We start from the raw sequence: 22,106 nt of genomic DNA, 5'->3' as shown, positions 1-22,106 counted from the left end.
CTCCCAATCTGCATGCAACGATAATTCGTCCAAAGCTCCGTCGAAGAGCTTCAATCGTTTCCCCGACCTCAGCAGTCCGCCCGTGGGTTTGGTTGATGCATCTCGTGCCCAGCTGGTCGATCCGGCATTGAAGGATTGCCTGGGCAGAGCCATCGCCATCACAGCATCACCCAATCTGTCGCGGAACCGCCCTGCTTGAACCACGGAAATGACTGTCGCCGCCGATTTAACCCATCGAAGCTCGGCCCAGAGCCAGATGGCTTTGGAGGATCGTTTTGAAGTCCTCAAGGAAATCGGAGATGGAAGCTTCGGCAGTGTCGTTCTAGCCCGCGTCAGAACCGCTGGCGCCAATGTGGCCCGTCGCGGTTCAGTGGTGAGTGGAGCAATACGTCGTCGACGTTTTCTGAAGCCGGCTCTAATCTTTGGCTCTTCTCTAGGTTGCAATCAAATCTATGAAAAAGACGTTTGATTCACTGACGCCGTGTCTGGAATTACGGGAGGTGGTATTTTTAAGGACCATTCCAAATCACCCGCACCTCGTCCCAGCACTGGACATTTTCCTGGACCCTTACAGCAAAAAGCTGCATATTTGCATGGAATACATGGAAGGCAACCTTTATCAGCTGATGAAAGCCAGGGACCACAAATGTCTTGACAATGCCAGTGTCAAGAGCGTCTTGTTCCAGATCATGCGTGGTCTGGAACATATTCACTCCCACAATTTTTTCCACCGAGATATCAAACCAGAGAACATCCTTGTTTCGACTTCATCTCACCAGGAAGCGTCCAACTCATTCCGGAGATATTCAGCCCTGGTCACACCCCCGTCAACACCCCCCAACTATACCGTCAAGCTTGCCGACTTTGGCCTGGCCCGAGAAACTCACTCGAAGCTTCCGTATACGACATACGTCTCTACAAGATGGTACCGCGCACCTGAGGTTCTGCTACGCGCGGGAGAGTATTCGGCCCCTGTCGACATTTGGGCTGTTGGTGCCATGGCTGTTGAAGTCGCCACCTTGAAGCCGCTTTTCCCCGGTGGAAATGAGGTCGATCAAGTCTGGCGAGTTTGCGAGATTATGGGCAGTCCCGGGAATTGGTATAACAAGGCTGGAGTACGCGTCGGTGGAGGAGACTGGCGAGAGGGAACCCGTCTTGCGAGCAAACTTGGCTTCTCGTTCCCCAAGATGGCACCACATGCCATGGACACCATTTTGCGGGCTCCTCAATGGCCCGCCTCCCTCAGCGGCTTCGTCACCTGGTGCTTAATGTGGGATCCCAAGAACCGACCCACTTCCTCCCAAGCTCTTATGCACGAATACTTCAATGATGCCGTTGATCCTACGCGACCCAAGTCATCTGCTTCGAAGATACTGGGCCGCAAGCAATCTGATCTTGGCCGCACCGTCAAAGAATCCACCAGCACGACTCAGATCGCGTCCTTACCCTCTTGGTTCCGAAAATCCCTGATTGGCCGTAGCGATGTTACAGAGCCAGCCGTTGTTCAAGCCCCCAACAAGGATGCTCCCATCCCTAGGCCTTCTCCTGTGTCGGCTGCACCGCCTGTTGAGGCTCCCGCCGCCAAGGCGCGAGCTCCTCCAGCGGCAAAGCGCAGTACCTGGACAAACGGCCTTTCTAACGTGGCTCCCATGCCAATTCTACCTACCATTAGGCCGATTTCACCTCTTTCTGATGCCGTCACTGCTCGAGCCAACAACGGCCAAGCTGAAATCAAAACAAAAAAGCTTGGCCGACAGCTCTCTGTCGCTTCCAGCACCAATGGCTACACTGAGATGCACCGCCAGCAGGCTGAGCGTGCTCTTAATGGCGAGACGGGTCTCGCCTCGCCCCCTAGCGGCCACAAGGAAAGCTTCTTCTCACATCTTCGAAAGCGAGCCAGGCGCTTTTCAGGACGCCACCAGACGCCTGTATCCCCCTCATACGAAGACATGGAAGCGCAGATTGGCTGCGGCCCTTGGGCAAGTAACAGGTCTTCAATGGTGGTTGATCAACAGGGCGGGCCTATTCCCAAGGCCGAAGTGTACGATTCTTTGGACAAGGCTCTCCGGGATGTCCAGGGCAACCTGGATTCGCGATCCGCGTTGCCTGCAAGCCATCAACCCACGTCCAACGGCAAACTTAAGAGACACCACTCTCTCCCTCATCAGCAGCCCAGGTCTGTGGATAACCTGATTGGGGCTGCCCGCGCTGGGCCAATCTCGAGTCGCACGCGACGGGCGCAGGCAGCTCATGGTGTACAGCAGTACGAGGTTCCCGATGAAGAAGATGAGCTCCTCGATGAGGCCCTGACGTCTGCTCGACGGGCCATGCGACACATGGATGGATCTGCGAAGCCTCTAAGGCAATCCGCTAGCAATCTTGGCTTAGCAACCCCCCATCCTTACCCAAGCCCTTCGCCATCTGCGAGTGGCAGTCAGGTCCTGTATGGGGACGGCCAGGAAGCTTTGACTCCTAAGCCCTTGGATCTCGGCAAGAAACCCTACAACCAGTACAAGTGGCCCACCCCACCTTATGAAGGAAGCGAATGGGGAGCGTCTGCATCAGCGAGTATCTGGGCTGCTGGCAACAGATTTTAGCCGGCGTATTGCTCAATGCCCTACTGCACATGGTACCGTAGGCATCATCATGGCCAGAACGATATTGGGAACATTTACAACCCAAAAAAAGATCACGTTTCGAGGTTGATCAATTGCATTTTCGCGGCGTTTTGGGGCAGGGGGCGTGACAGGTGGGACAGCTCGGCCCTCTTATTTTTTTTTCTTTTTTGAACTCTCATTTCATTTTTACATATCTGTCTTCTGTCATACACTGACAGATCGATCTTGATTTTGCATCTCGACTCGACTATACGATCTTTACTTCACCTTTTGATTCCTCGGAGTTCCCTGGAGCTTCACTGTCTACACTACTATTTGATGCGCGCGCAGGATGGCCGCAGCTGACACGAGAACTGTCGCCATTTTTGGATCTTTTGATTTTGCCTTCTTTCCGGAATCTTTCAGCGACTGAACAACAAATACCCATATAGACTGAAGACTACGCACGGGCTGGACCTCAATCACAGCCCTTTATAACAAGCGTGAACCAAAACGTATCGGATTAGCATTATCTTTCCCTTTGTCACAGCTCTTGTCATTTTTATTTTTCATCATTAGCGTCTGGAACGGAGTATTGAAACCTGTGTGGTAGGATGAGCTGTGCCGGTTCGTCCAACTAATAACGAAGACACACGGTCAAGCCTAATAGTTGGCTTGAAGATGCTCAACACAAGATGGAGGACCAAGCTTGTCCCTCCTGGCTCTTGGGTCTGATTTATGTACATCAATTGTGCACGCGGAAGCAAACTTGTAGAGTACTCCCCACCAAAAAGCAGTATTGGCGACTGAGGTGAAGGATAATATATTTAATTGAAGGGCATAAATTCAGGACCTAAGCCGTTCCCTTGTTTTTTAAATGGAAACTTGTGATGACTCGGAGTGCATAGGCTCGTTATGAAGAGTATTGCTGTGCACTGCGCAGTATGGATACTGACACAGCTCTCTCAGCAGGCACCTGCATAGAGTACGTACTTTAAGTAGGTATCTAATAGTTTTTAGGCCTGCTGCCTGATGGCCTGGTGGCCTGGATATTGACAACCAGACCGAATTGATCTTTTGCCTATACTCTTTCCTCTATGAATGAGAGACTTGGTTAGAAAGTTCATGTCGTACATAATGAAACCATCACGTGCTATTGGCTACCGTTTGGGTTCATGTTCCCCCCCACCCGCTTGGATCAACAGGCTCGCAGGAGGAGGACGGGTGAATTGGAGCTGCTGGAGGGAGGGTCAGTCATCGGCCACCAGTAAAAACGATGGAAAGAAAAGCGCCGCCTAACAGGCAGCAGAATACAGCCTCTTGAGCCCCTTGCGGGACTTGAGATATTTTGGCTCCCTTTCCTCTCTTTTCTCTCCTTCCTTCCTGAAACTCAATCGCTCTTCCTATGCCGTCGTCGGCTCTTCTGCCGTCTTGTTAAGCTCGAACTGTGCCTTGTTGCCTGTTTCGCAAGGCAGCTTCACCCCGTCCTTCCCTACTCGAGTACGTACTGGTAGTGGGGTACTGGCCGTTGTACTTTGACGTGGCGCAACGAAGCCATTGTGCTTTTTTTCCGAGGAGGACGATTTAGTCTCGCTTCAATTTCATCATTTGGTGCGAATGATATTTTGTCTTTTACTGCTGGCAACACAGTTTTCGGGGCGAGGCTGCACACTCATACCAGGTTACACAGGGTTGCAAAGCAGAACAAGAAGCAAGAGGCAGCAGCCCACTTGCCAAAGTGAGCACTGGGCCGAGTCTGTCGTCTTCACCCCACCAAGCTGGACACCAAACTCCAGACTTCAGACTCAGAAGTTAGAACCTTGGAACGACGCCTTCATCACTCGTGGTGACTTCGACGAAATACATCATCTGGAAGGCAAGGAAATTTTCGATTTGTTGTACGTGTATCTTTTTGAGGAGGTCCTTGGACGACAGGGTTGAAAGCACGCCGTTCCTCTCCGTTGCGGCTCTGCGCGAGACGAAGTACTAGTTGCCGTTTGCGCCACCGCATCACGATGATACTTGAACAGGTGGTATGAGGATACAGTTAGGGACCGGTTGCCATTATCATCTACCTGCAGCACGCAAACGGACAACAATCAAAATCTGAAGACAGGCCAGAAAGAAAGAGACAATCTGCTTGGAGCAGCGGAGACTGCCGTGCTCCTCATTTCCCCCATGCATTCAAATACCTCGACCAACCCCTCAAACGCCTCCGCCATGAACCTCAACCTACCCCTGCGAAACACAACTACCAGCCGCAGGAACCAGGATAGTAGGAATTACTTCACAAGTTATACACCACCAAGCTCTACTGAGGCGATCAATGGGCCGGTGAGAGAGCAGCGCGAACCGGTGCCTGTTAGCGATCGCTTGATTGTGGGGGTGGATTTTGGTACGACATTTTCTGGGTAAGTACTGCTTGTGAGTGTTCATCACCTTGGGAAAAGGAAAAGAGAAATTTGACAGTTCAGGCGAGGTCGTTGTTTTGGTTGATGATATGATGGCGGAAACTGGTGCTATGTGGTGTGACGTGAACCCTGTGGCTTTGTTTTTGCTATTAGAGGCTGCGCGCCATCAGCTACCGTCAAAAAATTCATAATTCCGGGACTGACAAAAAACAGAGTTGCAGCTGTGTACACTTCTACCCCTGACGACATCGAAATCATCAAAACATGGCCTGGTGGCAACGGCATCACATCCGACAAGGTGCCCACAGAGGTTGCCTACGACTTTCCTGCCAATGCTCCTCCCGGAGCAGACCCAACAATAAAATGGGGATTCCAATTTCGCCCAGAGGAATCTCGTCTACGCTGTATCAAGCTGTTCCTTGACCGGTCCCAAAAGCTTCCTTTTTATGTCAGCCCCCTAGACACCGCAGCACAATTAAAACGCTTCAACAAGAATGTTGTTGATGCTGTGAGCGACTACTTGACCCAAATCTACAAGCACACCATGGACACACTTACTCGGCGATATGGCGAGTCATTCATGGTGTCAACAAAGGTTGAGTTTGTTCTTACCTGCCCAGCAGTCTGGAGTGATGCCGCCAAGAATACGACGCTGTTGGCTGCTGAGCGTGCTGGAATGGGTAGCCGCTCTGACATTCAGATGATTAGCGAACCGGAAGCGGCTGCTGTGTATACGCTGAAAGCCATACAGCCGAACCATCTGAATGTTGGGGACAACTTTATCGTTTGTGATGCAGGAGGTGGCACCGTTGAGTGAGTGCCTTCCAAGTTGTGAATTTTGCTTCGAGCCGCTAACATCCTCAGCTTGATTGCATACAAAATCATGTCGCTGAAGCCCCTACGAGTGGAAGAGTCTGCTGTAGGTACAGGCGGATTGTGCGGTAGCGCATTTCTCAACTATAGATTCGAAGAGCACGTCAGAAACCGACTTGGACAAGCGCGCTTCGATGAGATGAAGGCCAAAAAGGGAAGGAGTTGGCAGATGGGATTGAAGTACTTTGAAGAGTTTGTGAAGCGCAACTTCAACGAAGACGAGTACCAAGAAATTAACGTTCCGTAAGTTATCAAGAGCCTGTTCGGCGAGCGTTGGGGATGTATGTTGGTCTATCGTGCTGACAAAACGTAGCTTTCCTGGTTTAACAGACGATGAAGAAGCCGGTCTCGACGATGGCTTTATGGTTATGAGTGCTGAGCAAATCAAGGATATCTTTGAGCCAGTGGTAAAGGAAGTATGTGACCTGGTACAAGGCCAAGTAGAAGGACTCCGAGCAAAGGGCGGTATTGTCTCCGGCATTGTCCTTGTTGGTGGCTTCGGCCAGAGTGACTACTTATATCGACGACTAAAAGCGCATTTCACAAGCGCAGCACCTCCCCCATACAGCGAACGGCCGACTCATGCGAATGCTAATGCGACGGAAGGAAATGGCTCGATAGAGGTCATGCAGCCTGTGTATGCTTGGACTGCCGTTGTTCGCGGCGCGGTTTTAAGAGGCCTGGAGGGAAACATGGTAATTTCGCGAAAGTCAAGAATGCACTACGGCACCTCTTACGCGACGGTATACGATGAGGAGAAGCACTCTGTCAGCGAACGATACTGGTCACCTCTGTGGGAACGTTGGATGGTTTCAGACCGGATGCAATGGCACATTGCCAAGGTGAGCTTCCTCTCCTGACACTAGACATGTAATAGTAGGAGAAGAAAAACACTAATCATAAAGCAGGGTGAAGCTCTGTCGCCCCTGTCCCCAATAGCATTTCACTACACGCGGAATTTCCGCCCGGGACAGTCCTTAATTGTTACGGACGACTTGATAGCCTGCGATGCCGATGAGCCACCAGCAGCGTATACGCGGGACCTGATTAACGTGTGTACTCTGACGACGGACTTGAATGCGGTTCCAAGAAGTCTGTTTACTCGTCTGACCACAACAAGGGGGGTTGAGTTTGACAATCTTGACTTCACTCTGGAAATGATTGTGGACAGTGCGGGCTTGGGGTTTGAACTGAAAGTTGACGGGGTGAGGTATGGGCGGGTAGAGGCAGAGTTTCATCAGGACTAGATTGAGAGGAATGTGCATTGCGTGATGAAGTAGCGTTGAACATTATTTCCTGGTGGATAGGAACCTTGGATTAATAGCATGGACATGCGGGCCATTTCTGATATGTTTTGCCCTGCCATGAGCACCTAAACAAACGCAAAACGTAAATATGTATATGTACGTGTATGTATATTTTGTGCTGGGGTGACGAGGTGGAATTCCTAAGCTCGTTCTTTGGTGCCATGATTCAATATACTCTGCCCTCTGTCTGTTGCTGGACCCAAGATTGCACTGGGCCGTCTCGTACAATTAGCGACGCATTTTCAACTCGGCTACTCCTGGCCATTGAAATATTCCATACACCATCATTGGGAAAGCAAGCTTCTCTTCAATAGCTGGCTAATTCATGACTACATGATTGCGTCAGTCGAGGCATCTGATTTGGGCCCCACATACATACAACAGCACTGAACGCTGGTGCAGATTCTATAAACGACAAAGTCCCACTGTGGATGCCCATGCCCTCGATGTACTCCGTACACGTATGTATGTACTTGAATGGATGGATGACCAACAGGCCGATCCAGCCAGTCCAAACAGTCCAACCAGTTCGACCCGCGGAAGCCCGTATCTCACCTCGACAGGTTTTTATAAAACGGAGCATCTTCGCAGTGCTGGACGGGGGGTTGGTTACACTTGTTGAACGCATCGCGCCATCGCCGTGCGCAGCAGCGCCAATATCTCCAAAATTTCGGCACCCGCATCGTCACGCGACTTCGCGCGCATCGCCTTGCACGATGCCCGTCCAGGACACCATATCGACCCTGGTCGAATGGGCCAGCTCACACGGGGCCACGCTGCATCCATCAATCGAGGTCTATCAAGACCCCCAGACCGGCCTCTCGTTCCGCGTCAAGCCATCCGCCAAGTCGCCCGTGCAACCATACGAACCCATCGTGCAACTGCCCACCTCCCTCACCCTCTCCTACTTCAACGCCGTGTCGGAGCAGGGCACCGCCAGCCCGGATGCCTTCCGCGGGGAGTTTCTCGCCAGGGCGGCGCCCCATGTCGTCGGGCGCCTATTTCTGATCAAGGAGTACCTCAAGCGCGACAAGTCCTTCTGGTGGCCCTACATCCGGGCCCTTCCGCAGCCCGGACAGGGAAACAAGTCGCAGTGGGCGCTGGCGCCCTTCTGGGACGACGACGAGGCCGAGCTGCTCGAGGGGACAAACGTCGAAGTCGGCATCGACAAGATCAGGAACGACGTCAGGAGGGATCTGCAGGAGGCGCAGGAGCTGCTGCGCCTGCACGGGGACGCCGACGGCGCCTTCGGCAAGGCCCTGACGACGGAGCTGTACCAGTGGGCGTACTGCATCTTCTCGAGCCGCAGCTTCAGGCCGAGCCTGGTGCTGTCGGACGAGCAGCGGCGCTCGCTGCCGCGGGGCGTGACCATGGACGACTTCTCCGTGCTGCTGCCGCTGTTTGACATTGGGAACCACGACATGACGACCGAGATCCGCTGGGACCTGGACGACGACCGCCAGACGTGCGAGCTGCGGGTGGGCAGGACGCACATGCCGGGGCAGCAGGTCTTCAACAACTACAGCATGAAGACCAACGCCGAGCTGCTGCTGGGCTACGGCTTCATGCTCCCCGCCACCAAGGAGCTGCACAACGACTACACGCACGTCCGCAAGCGGACGGCCGCCGCGCCCCGGGCGTCGGAGGAGTATCTCATCTCGCTGCGGCCGCTGTCGCACCCGAGCTCCGTGCTGGCCCGCGCCAAGCAGTCGCTCACCTTGGACCCGGCCACCGCGGTGCTCGGGTCGTTCAGGCACGTCCAGCCCGAGATGGTGTGGGACATCTTTTGCACGCTCACCACGCCCGAGCAGCGGGCGGTGCTGATCCCCGTGCCCGAGGGGAAACCCAAGGACACGTGGCAGAGAGACCGCTTCTTTTCCGGCAAGGTGGAGGGCGAGGCGAGGATGTATCTGCAACAGACGGTTGCTATTATCCAGCACAAAGTGCTACAGGAGCTGGAGAGGCTAAACGAGACGGATGTGGAGGCCGTGGGCGGCCAAGAGGCCGACTTGAACCGCAATCAGAGGCTGGCCCTTGATTACAGAGAGAGGTGTAGAAAGGTGCTGGAGGGCGTGTTGGAGTCCATGAGTGGAGATGATATATTTGACGATGAACTTTAAATGAAGCCTTTCTGGGATCGCGGGACATGGTGTAAGACTAGACAATTTGGATCAAATTAAACAAGGTCGAAGAAAAAAGGGAGGGGGTTTGAAACGGGACAATTGGACCCGCTTCTGGAGGATAGGATGGAGAATGAAATGAACATAATGTCGTATACTCTAGATATATACAATGGTTGTATATGTACTCTGGCCAAGTCTCCATATCATAGACCTTAGATACGACTCTGGACAGCAGCCTGTCCCAAAAGCTGGCCATATACAGCAAGCTCCAGCTCATCATATAACTTGGCCACGATAGGGTCGCCGTTGGGCCGAACATTGACAATAAGAACGCCTGCAATGCCCGTCTTCGGGTCAACCCACTGCAAAGAACGAAAAAGGAACGGTTAGCTTTCCGAGATATACACCCATACACGCAATGATTTTGATAAACGGGTCTAGAAAGGGGAAAAAAGGGGGGGGATAACTCACCCATCGACTATTGAGAATCCCACTCCACGCGATACTCCCCGCCTTCCTCTTCCCTGGTACATCCTCAACATTCAGCATACCTCCTAGCCCATGGTCAATATTCGTGCCGGGCTTGAACTCGGGCGCAAATGTATTGTGAACCATGGGGTGGAAAGCAATCGTCCTCAGAAACTCGGCCTGTGCCTCGTTTAGCTGCGGCTTGACCATCTCCCTCATCGTCTCCTCCGAGACCAGCCTCCCCGTCAGAAACGCCCGTAGAAACAATGCGTAGTCGTTGGCCGTTGTGAACCACCCGCCGCCGCCGGACTCAATCTCGTGCTTCTCGGGGGTGGGCCAGTGCGCGGCAACGAGCTTCCCGTCCTTTGTGCGCTGAACGTTTTGCGCGGTCCTGGGCGCCGTGTGTGGGATTCTTTCGGGCCAGAAGCCGGTGTCGTTGAGGCCTACGGGGTCGAGGATGTTCTCCTGCATGTACTGGCCGAGGGATTTGCCGGTGAGGGCCTCGAGGACCTGGCCGGCCCAGTCCAGTCCGACGCCGTATCCCCAGCTCTGGCCGGGGGCAAATCGCAGCGGCGTGGTGACTTCTAGCTTGGACCACTGGAGGCGTGAGACGTTGCGGTTGGGCTGGGTGCGCGACCACTGGAGGAGAACCGGGTCGGAGAACTCGTAGCTGAAGCCGGATGTGTGGGTGAGCAGCTGCCTCATGGTGATGGGCTTGGCGTTGGCCTCGATGACGGGGTTGTCATTCTCGTCAAACTCATGGAGGATGCTGGCGTCTCGGAGCTCCGGGATGAGATGGCGTAGATCGGCGTCGAGGTCGAGCTGGCCCCGTTCGACGAGCTGAAGGATGGAGATGGTGGTGGCGAGCTTGGTGAGGGAGGCTACCCATGTGAAGGACCTTTCTGTGAAGAGGGGCGATTTAGGGTCAAGATCGAGGCGGCCGGACGAGCCGGTGTAGATGGTCCCTGCAAGTGGTTGTTAGTGTTTCGGTGTGTGGAACGGGCATGATAGTGAGGGGAGTTTTGTTGGTGTTGAGAGGGCGGTTGGAAACTTGCCTTCTTTGTCCGTCACTACAAATGCTGCACCGAGAAGCCTGTCTTTTGTGTCCTCTCCCTGGACAGTATACCGCCTCAGGATGTCATCAAGTCGGTTCATGCCGGCGATTATATCAGGGTCTAGGATGTCCGTCCAAAAATTGGGACGGGGCGTGATGGGAACAGAGGACAACTTGGATACGTTGCCGACGACGCATGTGCTCCGGCGCAACTGACATGAAGAGGGGCACTTCTAAGTTGTGCAATACCTACAAGCCTTCAGAATCATTCGAGACGGGAGAACGAAGGGGGCGGAGACGGGAACACTACTCCATGTCCATGTCCAATCCGCCAAGATGCTTCTCGCCCAGATGCTTGGCCATTTTGCCTCGGCAAGTGGCGGCCGTGAACAAGCTCCAGAGTGGGAAAGAGGAGGTGCGGGGCGGAACAGGCCGGTCGACGACAAGAAGCCAGCCAAGGAGCCCAGGAGCCCAGGAGCCCAGAAGTTGCGCCGTGCATCCTGTTGCTTGATCCTCGGTGCCGTCCCTCCCGTCCCTCCAATTCCATCCTTCCACGGATGACGGGAAAGGAAATGGCCCCCCCTTGGTTGCCGGCAAGCTGCCGTTTTGCACTGTCATGGCCCCCTGGTGTGTTGGGGTAACTTACATGTTGTAAGACACGGCCTGAGCCGCATTCTTGCATCTGGCGGCAAAGGGGGGCTGCATGCATGTATCGATGTATCGGACCTGGCGGCCCGGGCGTCTGTAGGTAGGCTCGCCATTTCGCCCATGTCGTTTCCCACGTTGTACACACGACTGAATAACACGTACTCCGTAACTACTCTGTACAATACTACTAGTATGTACTCGAATAAAACCAGGCCTGTAGATACTCCGTGGCTTCTTGTGGGCTTCTATCGTTCTGCAGGATCATCTTTGAGGTTCAATTTGGTTGGTTGAGGGGCATCAGGCAACTCCACAATAGCCGCTTCCTCTCACCTTGTCTCTCACCTCATTCCGCCTCACTCACCTTGCTCCGTCGAGTAGGAATTGGATGAGTGCTTTTTGGTACTGTCCTCGTCAAACATAGCAGCAGCTTCGAGCGCCCCTGAACATCAAGACTTGCCGTTACATGCATCCAAGTGATAACCCTGCAGCTCTTGTTCTCGCCAATTAATTCCTCGCCATGGCCGTTGCGGCTGCCCAGGACGGGTCTCCTCATCAACAACCCTCACTGCTGCATCTCATCGCCCTCGTTGACAAGTGAGTGCTGGCGTCATCCGCGACAGATTTGCATGGATTCGTACAACGAAGGCCGCCGCCAAGCACCGTCTAATCATACTACAGCGTGCCCATTGACTTCGAAACCAACTGCACGCCTTACTACCGCCTGCAACTAGCTCCCGATCCCAGGACACATGGCTACATTCATCCCAACACGGTAAACTCCATGCCGTGGCCGGCGTCATTCACAATCAACCATGACACTCGCCAGGTCACTCTGTCTCCTCCCTCACCAAAGACCTCGCTCTCCTTGTCTGCCCACGCCAATGCCGCCTTCCAGGCCGCCATAGACGCCGCCATAGACGGCAACATGTTCCCCATGCTCAACGGCATGCACAGCGAACACTTCCTCCTTATGGGCGCCAGGGAATTCGTCCAAATAGAGCGCTTTGCCGCGTCCTTGTTCGGAATAGCTACCCGCGGAGCCCACTTGACATGCTACGTCCGGGCCCCCGACGGTCTCAAGATATGGGTTGCCAAAAGGAGCCCCAAGCTATTCACATATCCCGGCATGCTGGATAGCACAGTGGCGGGCGGCGTCAAGGCTGACAACTCGCCGTTGGACTGCATCCTCGCCGAGGCCACGGAAGAAGCGTCCCTGCCAGCGGACCTCGTTGCGAGGCTGGTCCGTAGCGTGGGCGTGCTCACCCTGGCGAATCGCAACCCACGCACGGAGCTGCACCACTCAGAGGTTCTCTACGTCTACGACATGGAACTAGAAGAGGATATCGTACCGACTCCTCAAGACGGCGAGGTAGAAGAGTTTGTGCTCATGGACTGTGCAGAGCTGCGACACAGGATGTTAAATGGCGAGTTTAAGCCTAACGTCTGTCCCATCATGATTGACTTCTTGGTGAGGCATGGGGAGATTACGCCCGAGGGAGAAAGGCACTATGTTGAAATATGCAATCGTCTGAGGAGAAGACTTCCCGTACCAACTGTGCCTGATCAATATTGAGTAGCCGAGCGAGTTACTTCTTCACACATGGGACGAAGGGGGTTGGGTGGTCTCGCCATAGCATACCATGGGAGGCCAAGAGTATTTGACCAGATCAGGCACACGGCTATGGCTCTCTAGATACCGCAATATACTACATGACATTAGTGTATGCTCCTCGATGGGCAAACACGTTCTGTTGCCGACTGTGGATGGTGAGGATTAGGAACATGGAGATAGAGTTTGGCCACATGCGGCGGCGCACAAATAAGCATAAATGTCCCAGATTTCCGAAAGTGTACGGAGTAATTGGTACGTATTCAGGGCAATCACACCGCATTGTCTGCTCAAGGCGTCCCAAGGCGTCCCAAGGCGTCCAACTAGTCGCATGTTATCAACCCTTAGTCGACTGATGTGACGACCAATCATTGGGGACGGCACTCCTTCCAACATTGAATCTACCAGACGTGTAAGTCACAAGGACTGGCGTACGTACGGTACATTATGTAAGTACCTACTTAAGTACTTAAGTAAGTAAAGTAGAGTCGATTCCATGGCTTTGTCAAGCACTGGAGTACGTACACACAGGTTGACTCAACGAACCCAAAAGTAAGCCAGCATGACAGTCATCCTCCAGAGGTCTGGTCCACTTGGACTTGGACACTTGCATCCAACAATGCTGGTACCGCTGCTGGCTGCTGGCCATCCCATCCCCACTCCTCTCAATGTTCTCGTCCACGCCCTCCCAGCCTCTACGTCCTCCAAGTCTTTCTTCCATCGCTCCATGTTCTCATCACCCATCTTTAACTCCCTCTTCTCAGCTTTCCTTTTCTTTCCTTTTCTTTTCTTGCCTTTTTGAAACTTATTATCGCTCTCTACTCCACCACTCAGGTTGAACAAAGCTCAACCTTTACAGCACCATTACTTCACTCCGTCGTGTGTCGACTGGATATCCATTCTTCCGTGACGATGCCTTCATACACCATCAACAACAACATTGCCGCGCGAATACCGGTCTTTTTCTTGAAACCTGCAGCTGGCGGCTCACGCTGCTGCCACTGGGCTGCCTCCCAAGGCTGGGGTTCTTCACTGAATTTGTCGGCATCGGACAAGTCGCGGCCAAGCTTGAGTCTTTGCCTTACCTGACCCAATCTTGCACAACTCAACGCTTTGCAGCAAACTTGCATGTTGGCCTTGATGCCACGCAAACTGCACATCATCACTACACGACAATGTCAGCCGACCTCGGGCGTTGTTGACCGCCATGTGTGCGATTTCCTAGGTCATGGCAATCACTTGGGAGGGAATATCGCACATGATGCGGTACCGGATCTATTTACTCGACACAAGCACTCACAACTATTATACACTATCGCCATCCTACAATATAGCAATGGAGCCTCGAGGCGCCAACTGCTAGCCTCTTCGTTTTATTTCAGGCAAATACCAATCACTCAGCAACCCCCGAGCTGATATCGTCGTCGAAACGCCCAACGCCCTCCGTCAGAGCAAAAATAGGGGGGAATAAATAAGGCAAATAATTTCTGGCCCCTCATTCGCAGCCATTTGTCGTCTCCTCCAGCAAGGCCCTCTCAACGGAAGCCAAATCGCATGAAAACCCCTGTCGGCTCCATTCTATGCAATGAGCCCAAACCCTGTTCCCCCAAAAAGAAGACCATATGACCAAAAATCAAAAGGAAAGACTGCAACGACTTCGTATGCCGCCCAAGGTCATTCCGTGCTGCCTCATGTTGGAGGCAACATCTCACGTCCTGATACTTTGCACGATAGCAAAGGAAGGAGTGCAGTTCAGAATCGATTCCAACGCCGACACCATCCAATAACCTCATTTATTCGTTATCAACAGCCCACAATTCATAGGAGAGCCTATTCTTCCTCCGAGTCGGAATCGTCACTGGTTTCCGCCCCATGTGTCAGTGGCGGCCCCCTGGTTTCGTCACCAGGCTCCTGACCATCCTTATACAATCCGCGGAGTTCCTTCAGCTGCGCGATACGTGCCTCTTGTTCTTGTGCGCTCATGGGTTTATTCTTCTTGGATTTTCCCCCCGCTGATTTGTTAGCAGCGGCAGCCTGTTTGGCAGGAGGTCGACTGATCTCTGCTGATGCGACAGGCACTGAGTCTTTGGCAAAGTTGGGAAGAGCTTTTTTGCAAAGTTCCCAGAGTTTCAAAAGAGCGTCACTGCTCAATTGATCGATGTCAAGCTCAAGCTCGCCATCATTGTTCTCCTAATGGTGCCGTTAGCAATCACGCTCACACACGCCCACCAACCATGCGACCGATTCCCGACATGGCACACGTCCATAACTTACATTCTGGCCAGTATCACGCTTGATAATGTCGATTGCCCGGTCAAGATGAGGACCATCTAAATCATTAATAGCATTTGCAATTTGGTCCTTATCCGCCGCGGTGAGACTCTTCTTGGGGGCAGCCTTTTTCGAGCCTCCAGCCTTCTTGGACTGAGCGGCTCCGCCAGTGGACTTTCTGCCACCAGAGCCTGCCGTCTTTGACTTGGCGGGCTTGCCCGCTTTCTTCGGCTTGTCATTCTTGGCTTTGGAACGCGCCGACTGGATTTCCCGAGCCTTCTCAATCAATGTCTTCTGGATCATTTCGACAATATTCTTTTGAATATCAATCATGCTTTGGTTTGCCGTAAGGAACATGCTATTGAGCTTCTTCGTTTCTTCGTCAAGCTTGGCTTGAAGTTCTTCGATAGCCCTGGTATCAACAGGAGCATCAACAGCGTCCTCGCCATCCTCTTCTTCGTCCTCTTCGTCGTCGTCACTAGCGTTAGACGCAGAGGCAGGAGCATTGGCCTTGGCATACTTTGCCAGCCAAGCATCCTTGCCCTTCATCTGCGCAAGGTAGAGCTCTTCCAGTTGTTTGGCAATAGCAGACACTGGGTTACCTTGCTCAACAGGGCCGTTGAATTTGTAGCAGTTGTCAAAAATAAGCCTGACAGTCTTATCAAACTCTTTCAAATTCGAGATTTCACCCTCAGAGAGCATACGCGACACACGGTTGAGATCCATGGGCTTTTTGATGACGGAATAGTAATCAGGAATGTTAAATCCTTCCGCATCTACGGGATCCATGAACCAAGCATTCAACTGGTGATTCTTTCCAGACATTATCTCGGCAAGAACTTCCTCAGCGAATTGAAGCTCAGGCTTCAGCTTCTTGCGGGACGGCTTGGTTGTGTAGTCAATATCTTTGGGCTTTGGAGCACGCACCGTCCGCTTTGGCCTATCACCTTCTGTCGCGGTCGAGCTGCGACGATCTGCAGAATGATCTTGCGTAGCAGCCGCTGCAGGTTTATTTGCGGGTGTCTCTGCGACCGGGCTAGCTGTAGGTCCTGTGGATTGTCGACGAGCCGCGTCGGCATTGGCGACGGCACGAGATTCGCGAATGGGTTTAGCCTTGGGTACCGCTTTTGGCTTTGCTGGTTCTTCGGAAGGTATGGGCAGCACCTCTTCCCAAACAGCCCTCACAGCCGTGACAGCCGACGCAGTGATATCGTGATGCGGACCATTGAAAAGCAATGTATTGTCAAAAATCAATCGTAAGTCAGATTGAAATTTACCATAGGTGGTGTACGGGCCGTTCAAATCTCGCAGTCCCCTTTCCAGTTCCGCGAGGTCCATGGGCCGATCGACCTTCGCAACATAGCTATCCCACAGACCCGGCCACAGTTTCTGTACAGAATCTCTGAAGTGGCCACCAGCCTTAGTCTTCTTGACACGCCCAATAACCTTTCGCATTTCACGACGCTGAAATTGAGAGATCTCTCGCTTGTTGGTTTCCTCGTCCAGCCAGTTCGACAGCTTATTCAGGGCAGTGGGGGCAAGGCCGGGGGACTCAGTACCAGATACAACCACCTCGGCCTGAGCATCTGAAGGGACATCAGTCGTAGTGGGCGCGGGAGCGGCCTCGTCTTCCATTGGCTCAGTCCTGGCTCTCTTGGGAGCGGGCTCTTCGCTGGCATCCTCCTCCCTCTCACGAGCAACTTTGACACCAGGGGCATCATGCATAGGCAAGTCGCTGGTGGGTTCGGCTTTCTCAGTAGTATCAATAGCCAGCTGCGACATGCTGCTTGGGCCAAGGTCTACTTGAGAAGTCGGCAAAGCGGTGGCATCCTGCGAAGTAACGGTGGCCTCACCAGAAGCTGATGGCTCGACAGTTTTGTCGTCCTTCTCACTAGGTACGTCGGTCATCTCTGTGTCTTGCGCAGTGTCTGATGCCGTCTTCTTGGCGGGTTCCTCTGTGGGAGGCTTGACATCAGATTCCTCGACTGTCGGGGCAGCAACATCACTTTGTTCGGGCTTTGTGGTATCAGATGGCTCGGTCGACTTCTTCTCCTCTTCGTCAATCGCCGGCGGTGATTTCTCTGGCTCCTTTGATTGGGTAGCCAGGCCTTCCTGGCTCTCCAGCGTTCCGGGAGCCTCAGACATGGGCTTGGGCTCTGAATCACTTCTTGGAGTCGGCTCGTCTGTCAATTGCGAAGTCTTGGCAAGCTCGGTTGTTTTTGCCTCCTGAGTTGGAGGGCTGTTGCCGTTAGGTAGTGATTTATCCGTCTGTTCACGTGGTGACTCGGCTTTGGGCTTTGACTGGGGTTCTGATTGTGGCGCACTGTCGTCGGCATGACTTTATTGGAAAACTCGTCAGCCACTGAGGGTAATGGACCAAGCGGGATGCAAAAATATCGAAGGATCGAGGTGGACCAAGGGGTGACTTACCCATTCAGCTCCGACTTTTGTTCATTTTGCTGCTTCTCTGGCGCATTATCGTGAGGTTTCGGGTCCAGCACAGGAGTGTCCGGGCCAGACGATTCCATGGTCGTCATCCGCAATGACTGCGCAAGATAGGCTGCTCAGTCCAGAATGTATGGTGGCGGCAATGGGATGTAGAGCAATAGCACGAGTTCTGCGCCAGAAGGGGCGCGACAGACCCAAGTATTGGGGTCGCGATGCGCCTTTAAATAGCTGCGAAGGGCTTTTGCGATAGCTCCAAGTGGCGAGGAGCTTCGGTGGCAATGAGGGCCGGCCGAGGGCGAGGAGTGTGTAGAGAGTATCGCAGCTGGCACCAGAGTTGCGATGCAACAGCGAAGTTGGCTGAAATAAACAAACAGGTGACGGCAGCAATAAATACAGAGGCGCAGGTCAGAGTGGCGCTCGCACAGTTGACAGCGTTGACAGCCGTTGACGGTTGGCAGCACGCGCGGCGCAAACAACAATAGGGTGTTTGTGAGAGTCGCGACGATGCGCGGGCGACGGGCGCGATCAAGAGGCAGAACCTAGCGGCGAAAGCTGCGACAAGCCAAAGGGGAAATAAAACAGATCAAAAAGGGCAAATGGAATACGACCCCAGAATATTTCTATTTTACGAGGAAGCGAAACGGAAGGCAGGTGGCGGTGGTTGGTCGCGACTGAGAGCCGTGAGCTGCGAGCTGCGAGCTGCGCCGTATGCGGTGGGTGGTATGCGGTTGGTGTGTTGCTCGAGTCTGGTGCGTGCAGCTGCTACACACCACGGCTGGAGCTGGGAGAGCAGAGGTGGGAAAGGGTACAGGAGCGGTACGCACGAGGTACCGGCTGGGCTCTGTGAAAAGGGGAGCGGTTGCGGGGAAAGTGGTTGTTTGGGAAGTACCTGGGAGGATCCTTTGCAGGTGCAGCGGGTCGCGGTGGCCGGAGGGGGCGAAACGGGGGCGTCTGCGAGGAAAAGCGCGTGCACGTCAGTTAGATTTTGCCGGTCGGAGGCGCGAAGGTATTTATGAGAGAGAAAGGCAAAGTCCGCCGCGACGTTGACTTGTGCCTATCGGGGCGCCGGGAAAAGGCTGGGGAGAAAAAATTCACCTCGGGGGGTGAGCTCCAGCCACTTGCGCCACAGCCTGGCCACTTTGTGGGCTGTCCGAGGCCCGATTGGGAAAAGGCGCTAGTCCTCTTCCTGCGTGGGTGAGGGAGAGTGTAATAATAATACTTGGTCATGGACACGTCGTGCATGACCAAGGCACGATGACTAGACATTGACACGAACAGGGCAAAAGTAATGGGTGCGGGGTTTCAAGGGCGTCTATCTACTCAGTATGTGAGCTGTGGATGTCAGAAGAGCTCATTTATTGGACCGTCAGCGTTTGGTAGACCGAGGAGAGGACATGAAATGTCCAGGGAGGGTCTGCGCAGACATTTAAATAGTAGTCGACCTCCCTCCCCCCCCCGAGTTTGACACTGGGAAGTGTCTTGTTTGGCTTTCTGCTTGCTCGAGACTGGCTTCGGCCGACGCCGGGGCGCACACATTCAGAAGAAGCCAGCGAGTGCCGGCGAAAGGTGTCTCGCTGATGATTGAGTGGTCAAGTGCGTTGGCTTGCAAATGTCGGTACTCGGAAACCCGACTATGACGACCACGCTTGCGCGCCTTGCGTCTTAGAATGCTGCTAGCAAGATAAGGAGGCCCCGAGTCTCCTAGGTATAACCTTATGTCAACCGGCATGGCTGTACACATGACTGGACCACAGCTAACGTGAGCAAATTCGCACCTGTCACAGCTTATTAGCAACTATGGGTTGGATCAAGCAGTGAAATAATCCAGCTGTGGAATCGAGGCCACTACTTATAATTGATTGGCCGCGGAACTCGGGTGGCTGTCCAGCTTTTTACGCGGCTGGTTGGATCGAAGCTGTTGAACTTTAACCTTAATGACTTGAGCCGTGGTTTGCTGACGATATCCAGCTCAACCATAATAGTCGGCCTTGCTCCCGAATATAAAATATATTACAAGTCTATAAGGTCTTTGTTGCAAATCAGATTGCCCATGACTTCACCGAAATAATAGGGTCCACATTCTGCGCTTCCAACCTGACGACTTAAACGGATGCTATCGGAACTATAAATGCACTTAAAGGGGACATTGCTTTCCCAGGAATAATCGTTCAAACGGGGCAAACTCCAATCATCTGTGGCGCATCATCTCGCACGGCCGTCTGCCTTGAAAACGGGCCTGGCATGTAGGGTAGGCCTGTCGCGAGCAAAAAAATTTTGTGGCCGGATCCTATTTGCCCCGGTGGCAGCCAATGACACCACGCGCCAGATGACGCCCTGTGCATGACCTCATTTTCGACGACTGGGTCTAATTCCATACATGCAGCCAATCATCGTGCTGCCTTCCTCCGAATTGGCACTTGGACTAGGACAGAGTGTCCCAGTGAGAGACCGACCAAGGATGAGGTGTTTGCAAACAGGGGGGCCAAGAAATACTAGCCCCAGCCTGCCCTCCCCTTTGGGCCCCTACGATGGAAGTGAGGAATTGAATGAGTCATCCAAAAACCTCACGAGGCATCAACTCTGCAGCTCTATCTAATCACCACGTGACTCATCTATCTTATCGATTTGCTTCGCTTATGTCATCTCTTATCGCGGAGGACTGTGCCGTCGATGTGGAGACACAACCACCAGCAAGACGCCGAGCCAAAAAAAAAAAAGTTCGCCCGTCGAGAGTTGCAGCCCGTGAAATTTTGCAACCAAGCCTGCGTGTTTCTCCTGTTGCTGGTGCTTGATATTGATCGTTTGCCGGCCTCACTCCCACACAGGCAAATTAATCATTGCATTACCTCCCACTCCTACATTCTCCCATTTTTCTTAATACATTCTGCTATTAGTACCTGGTGCATCCGCATGGTTTTGCATTTCATCTTGATGTATTCTTTCCCCCCCGTCGACTCTCTCTCCATCTAAACACGAGACACACCGCATCACCACGCACCTAATAGAAATTACGGCTTTCTACACACATTTTTCAATGCCCATGTCGATGAAGCGAAAAGTGCCGGCCAAGCTGGCCGCGCCGGTTGTCAAGCCCAGCGCAAAAATCCCTACAAAGACTACCATTGACGAATCCCGAACATTCGTGGCCACAGCCGATGCCTTGCAAAGTTCGCAGATAGAGGCTATTGAAATCTCCTCCGATACTGACAGCGAAGAGGATATTTCTGATCTGGAAGACAACGCGGAGGAAGAACAGACCAACGAAGAGACTGTCCCGAAAGCAGCAACCGCCGCTGTGGCCAAGGTTAACGGCACGAACCCCAAAGCAAACGACCACGAGCTGGAAGGCTCTGGCGGGGAGGAAGAGACATCGCCGTCATTCGGAGAACTGTTACGAGGCAACGAGACTATCGACGTCCCAGCTTTACTCCAGCAATCCGTGTCAGCCAGCACGACAGCGCAGCCCGCTCGGACAGCCATTGTGCCGCCTTCCCACCAGTCGCTCACGACTGTCTTGACACAAGCGCTCAAAACAGACGACACCGATCTCCTCGAATCCTGCCTGCATACAACCGACATCAACACTGTTCGAAACACGATCGAGAGGATAGACAGCTCCCTGGCCGGCATCCTGCTCAACAAGCTCGCCGCCCGGCTCTATCGCCGCCCCGGCCGTGCGGGCAACCTCATGACCTGGGTCCAGTGGACACTCATCTCACACGGCGGCGCGCTCGCATCACAGCCCGACGTCGTCCACAGTTTGAACGGCCTACAAAAGGTATTGGCGGAACGCGCCAAGGGGCTCAACAGTCTCTTGGCCCTCAAAGGCAAGCTCGACATGCTCGACTTGCAAATGGATCTCCGACGCAAGATGCAACGAAACGCAGGTCTACTACACCAGGGCGAGGACGCCGATGAGGAAGAGGAAGACGCCATCTGGGTTGAGGGCGAAACGAGCCCCGTCGGCAGAAAAGACCTCGCCAACGGCGCCAGGTCAAGAAGAAGACGTGGCGACGGCGACGACGACGACCAAGATAATGAAGACTTGCCCATGACTAACGGAGTCGGAGACTCAGAAGACGAAGAGGAGGACTCGGATGTTGCAGAGGACGACGACAGCGAAGTCGCCGAAGAGTCATTGGACGAGGATGAAGTTGACCACGAAGATGTAGACGATTCAATGGGTGAAGAGGAAGAAAGTGACGTCGAAGCCGCTCCGCCGTCGAAAATGCAAAAAGTAGTCAAGTCATTTTCAAAGAGGAAATAGAACCCGAGGTACGAAAAACAAAAATGCAAA

General features: G+C 53.3%; 7 protein-coding genes across 7 annotated transcripts; 5 read left to right on the top strand and 2 right to left on the bottom strand.

Annotated features, from left to right (window-relative positions):
- Positions 1 to 208: 208 nt before the first annotated feature.
- MAA_05403 (serine/threonine-protein kinase MAK) lies at positions 209 to 2,597 on the top strand (the record flags this gene model as incomplete). Its single annotated transcript, XM_007823401.1, has 2 exons — positions 209 to 373; positions 438 to 2,597. 2 exons carry the CDS (start codon positions 209 to 211, stop codon positions 2,595 to 2,597), a joined length of 2,325 nt encoding a protein of 774 aa, XP_007821592.1.
- Positions 2,598 to 4,817: 2,220 nt separating this feature from the next.
- Positions 4,818 to 7,128, top strand: MAA_05404 (Hsp70 family chaperone; the record flags this gene model as incomplete). Its single annotated transcript, XM_007823402.2, has 5 exons — positions 4,818 to 5,008; positions 5,222 to 5,821; positions 5,873 to 6,124; positions 6,195 to 6,723; positions 6,790 to 7,128. 5 exons carry the CDS (start codon positions 4,818 to 4,820, stop codon positions 7,126 to 7,128), a joined length of 1,911 nt encoding a protein of 636 aa, XP_007821593.2.
- A 776-nt stretch (positions 7,129 to 7,904) lies between these two features.
- MAA_05405 (SET domain protein) lies at positions 7,905 to 9,308 on the top strand (the record flags this gene model as incomplete). The annotated part of the gene is made up of 1 exon (XM_007823403.1): positions 7,905 to 9,308. The coding sequence occupies one exon, from the start codon at positions 7,905 to 7,907 to the stop codon at positions 9,306 to 9,308; it is 1,404 nt and encodes a 467-aa protein (XP_007821594.1).
- A 215-nt stretch (positions 9,309 to 9,523) lies between these two features.
- Positions 9,524 to 11,538, bottom strand: MAA_05406 (Beta-lactamase/transpeptidase-like protein; the record flags this gene model as incomplete). Its single annotated transcript, XM_007823404.2, has 4 exons — positions 9,524 to 9,673; positions 9,783 to 10,744; positions 11,087 to 11,415; positions 11,480 to 11,538. 4 exons carry the CDS (start codon positions 11,536 to 11,538, stop codon positions 9,524 to 9,526), a joined length of 1,500 nt encoding a protein of 499 aa, XP_007821595.2.
- Positions 11,539 to 11,998: 460 nt separating this feature from the next.
- On the top strand, positions 11,999 to 13,054 carry MAA_05407 (NUDIX hydrolase domain protein; the record flags this gene model as incomplete). Its single annotated transcript, XM_007823405.1, has 2 exons — positions 11,999 to 12,075; positions 12,160 to 13,054. 2 exons carry the CDS (start codon positions 11,999 to 12,001, stop codon positions 13,052 to 13,054), a joined length of 972 nt encoding a protein of 323 aa, XP_007821596.1.
- A 1,866-nt stretch (positions 13,055 to 14,920) lies between these two features.
- On the bottom strand, positions 14,921 to 17,889 carry MAA_05408 (Bromodomain protein; the record flags this gene model as incomplete). Its single annotated transcript, XM_007823406.1, has 3 exons — positions 14,921 to 15,280; positions 15,365 to 17,699; positions 17,792 to 17,889. The coding sequence occupies 3 exons, from the start codon at positions 17,887 to 17,889 to the stop codon at positions 14,921 to 14,923; spliced, it is 2,793 nt and encodes a 930-aa protein (XP_007821597.1).
- A 2,954-nt stretch (positions 17,890 to 20,843) lies between these two features.
- Positions 20,844 to 22,076, top strand: MAA_05409 (U3 small nucleolar RNA-associated protein 5; the record flags this gene model as incomplete). Its single annotated transcript, XM_007823407.1, has 1 exon — positions 20,844 to 22,076. The coding sequence occupies one exon, from the start codon at positions 20,844 to 20,846 to the stop codon at positions 22,074 to 22,076; it is 1,233 nt and encodes a 410-aa protein (XP_007821598.1).
- Between the last annotated feature and the right edge of the window lie 30 nt (positions 22,077 to 22,106).

The sequence above is a fragment of the Metarhizium robertsii genome, assembly GCF_000187425.2.
Source record: "Metarhizium robertsii ARSEF 23 chromosome Unknown MAA_Scf_2, whole genome shotgun sequence".
NCBI classification, from domain to species: Eukaryota; Fungi; Ascomycota; class Sordariomycetes; order Hypocreales; family Clavicipitaceae; genus Metarhizium; species Metarhizium robertsii.
The sequence above is the reverse complement of the archived record's forward strand: the minus strand, read 5'-3'. Positions and strand labels throughout refer to the sequence as shown.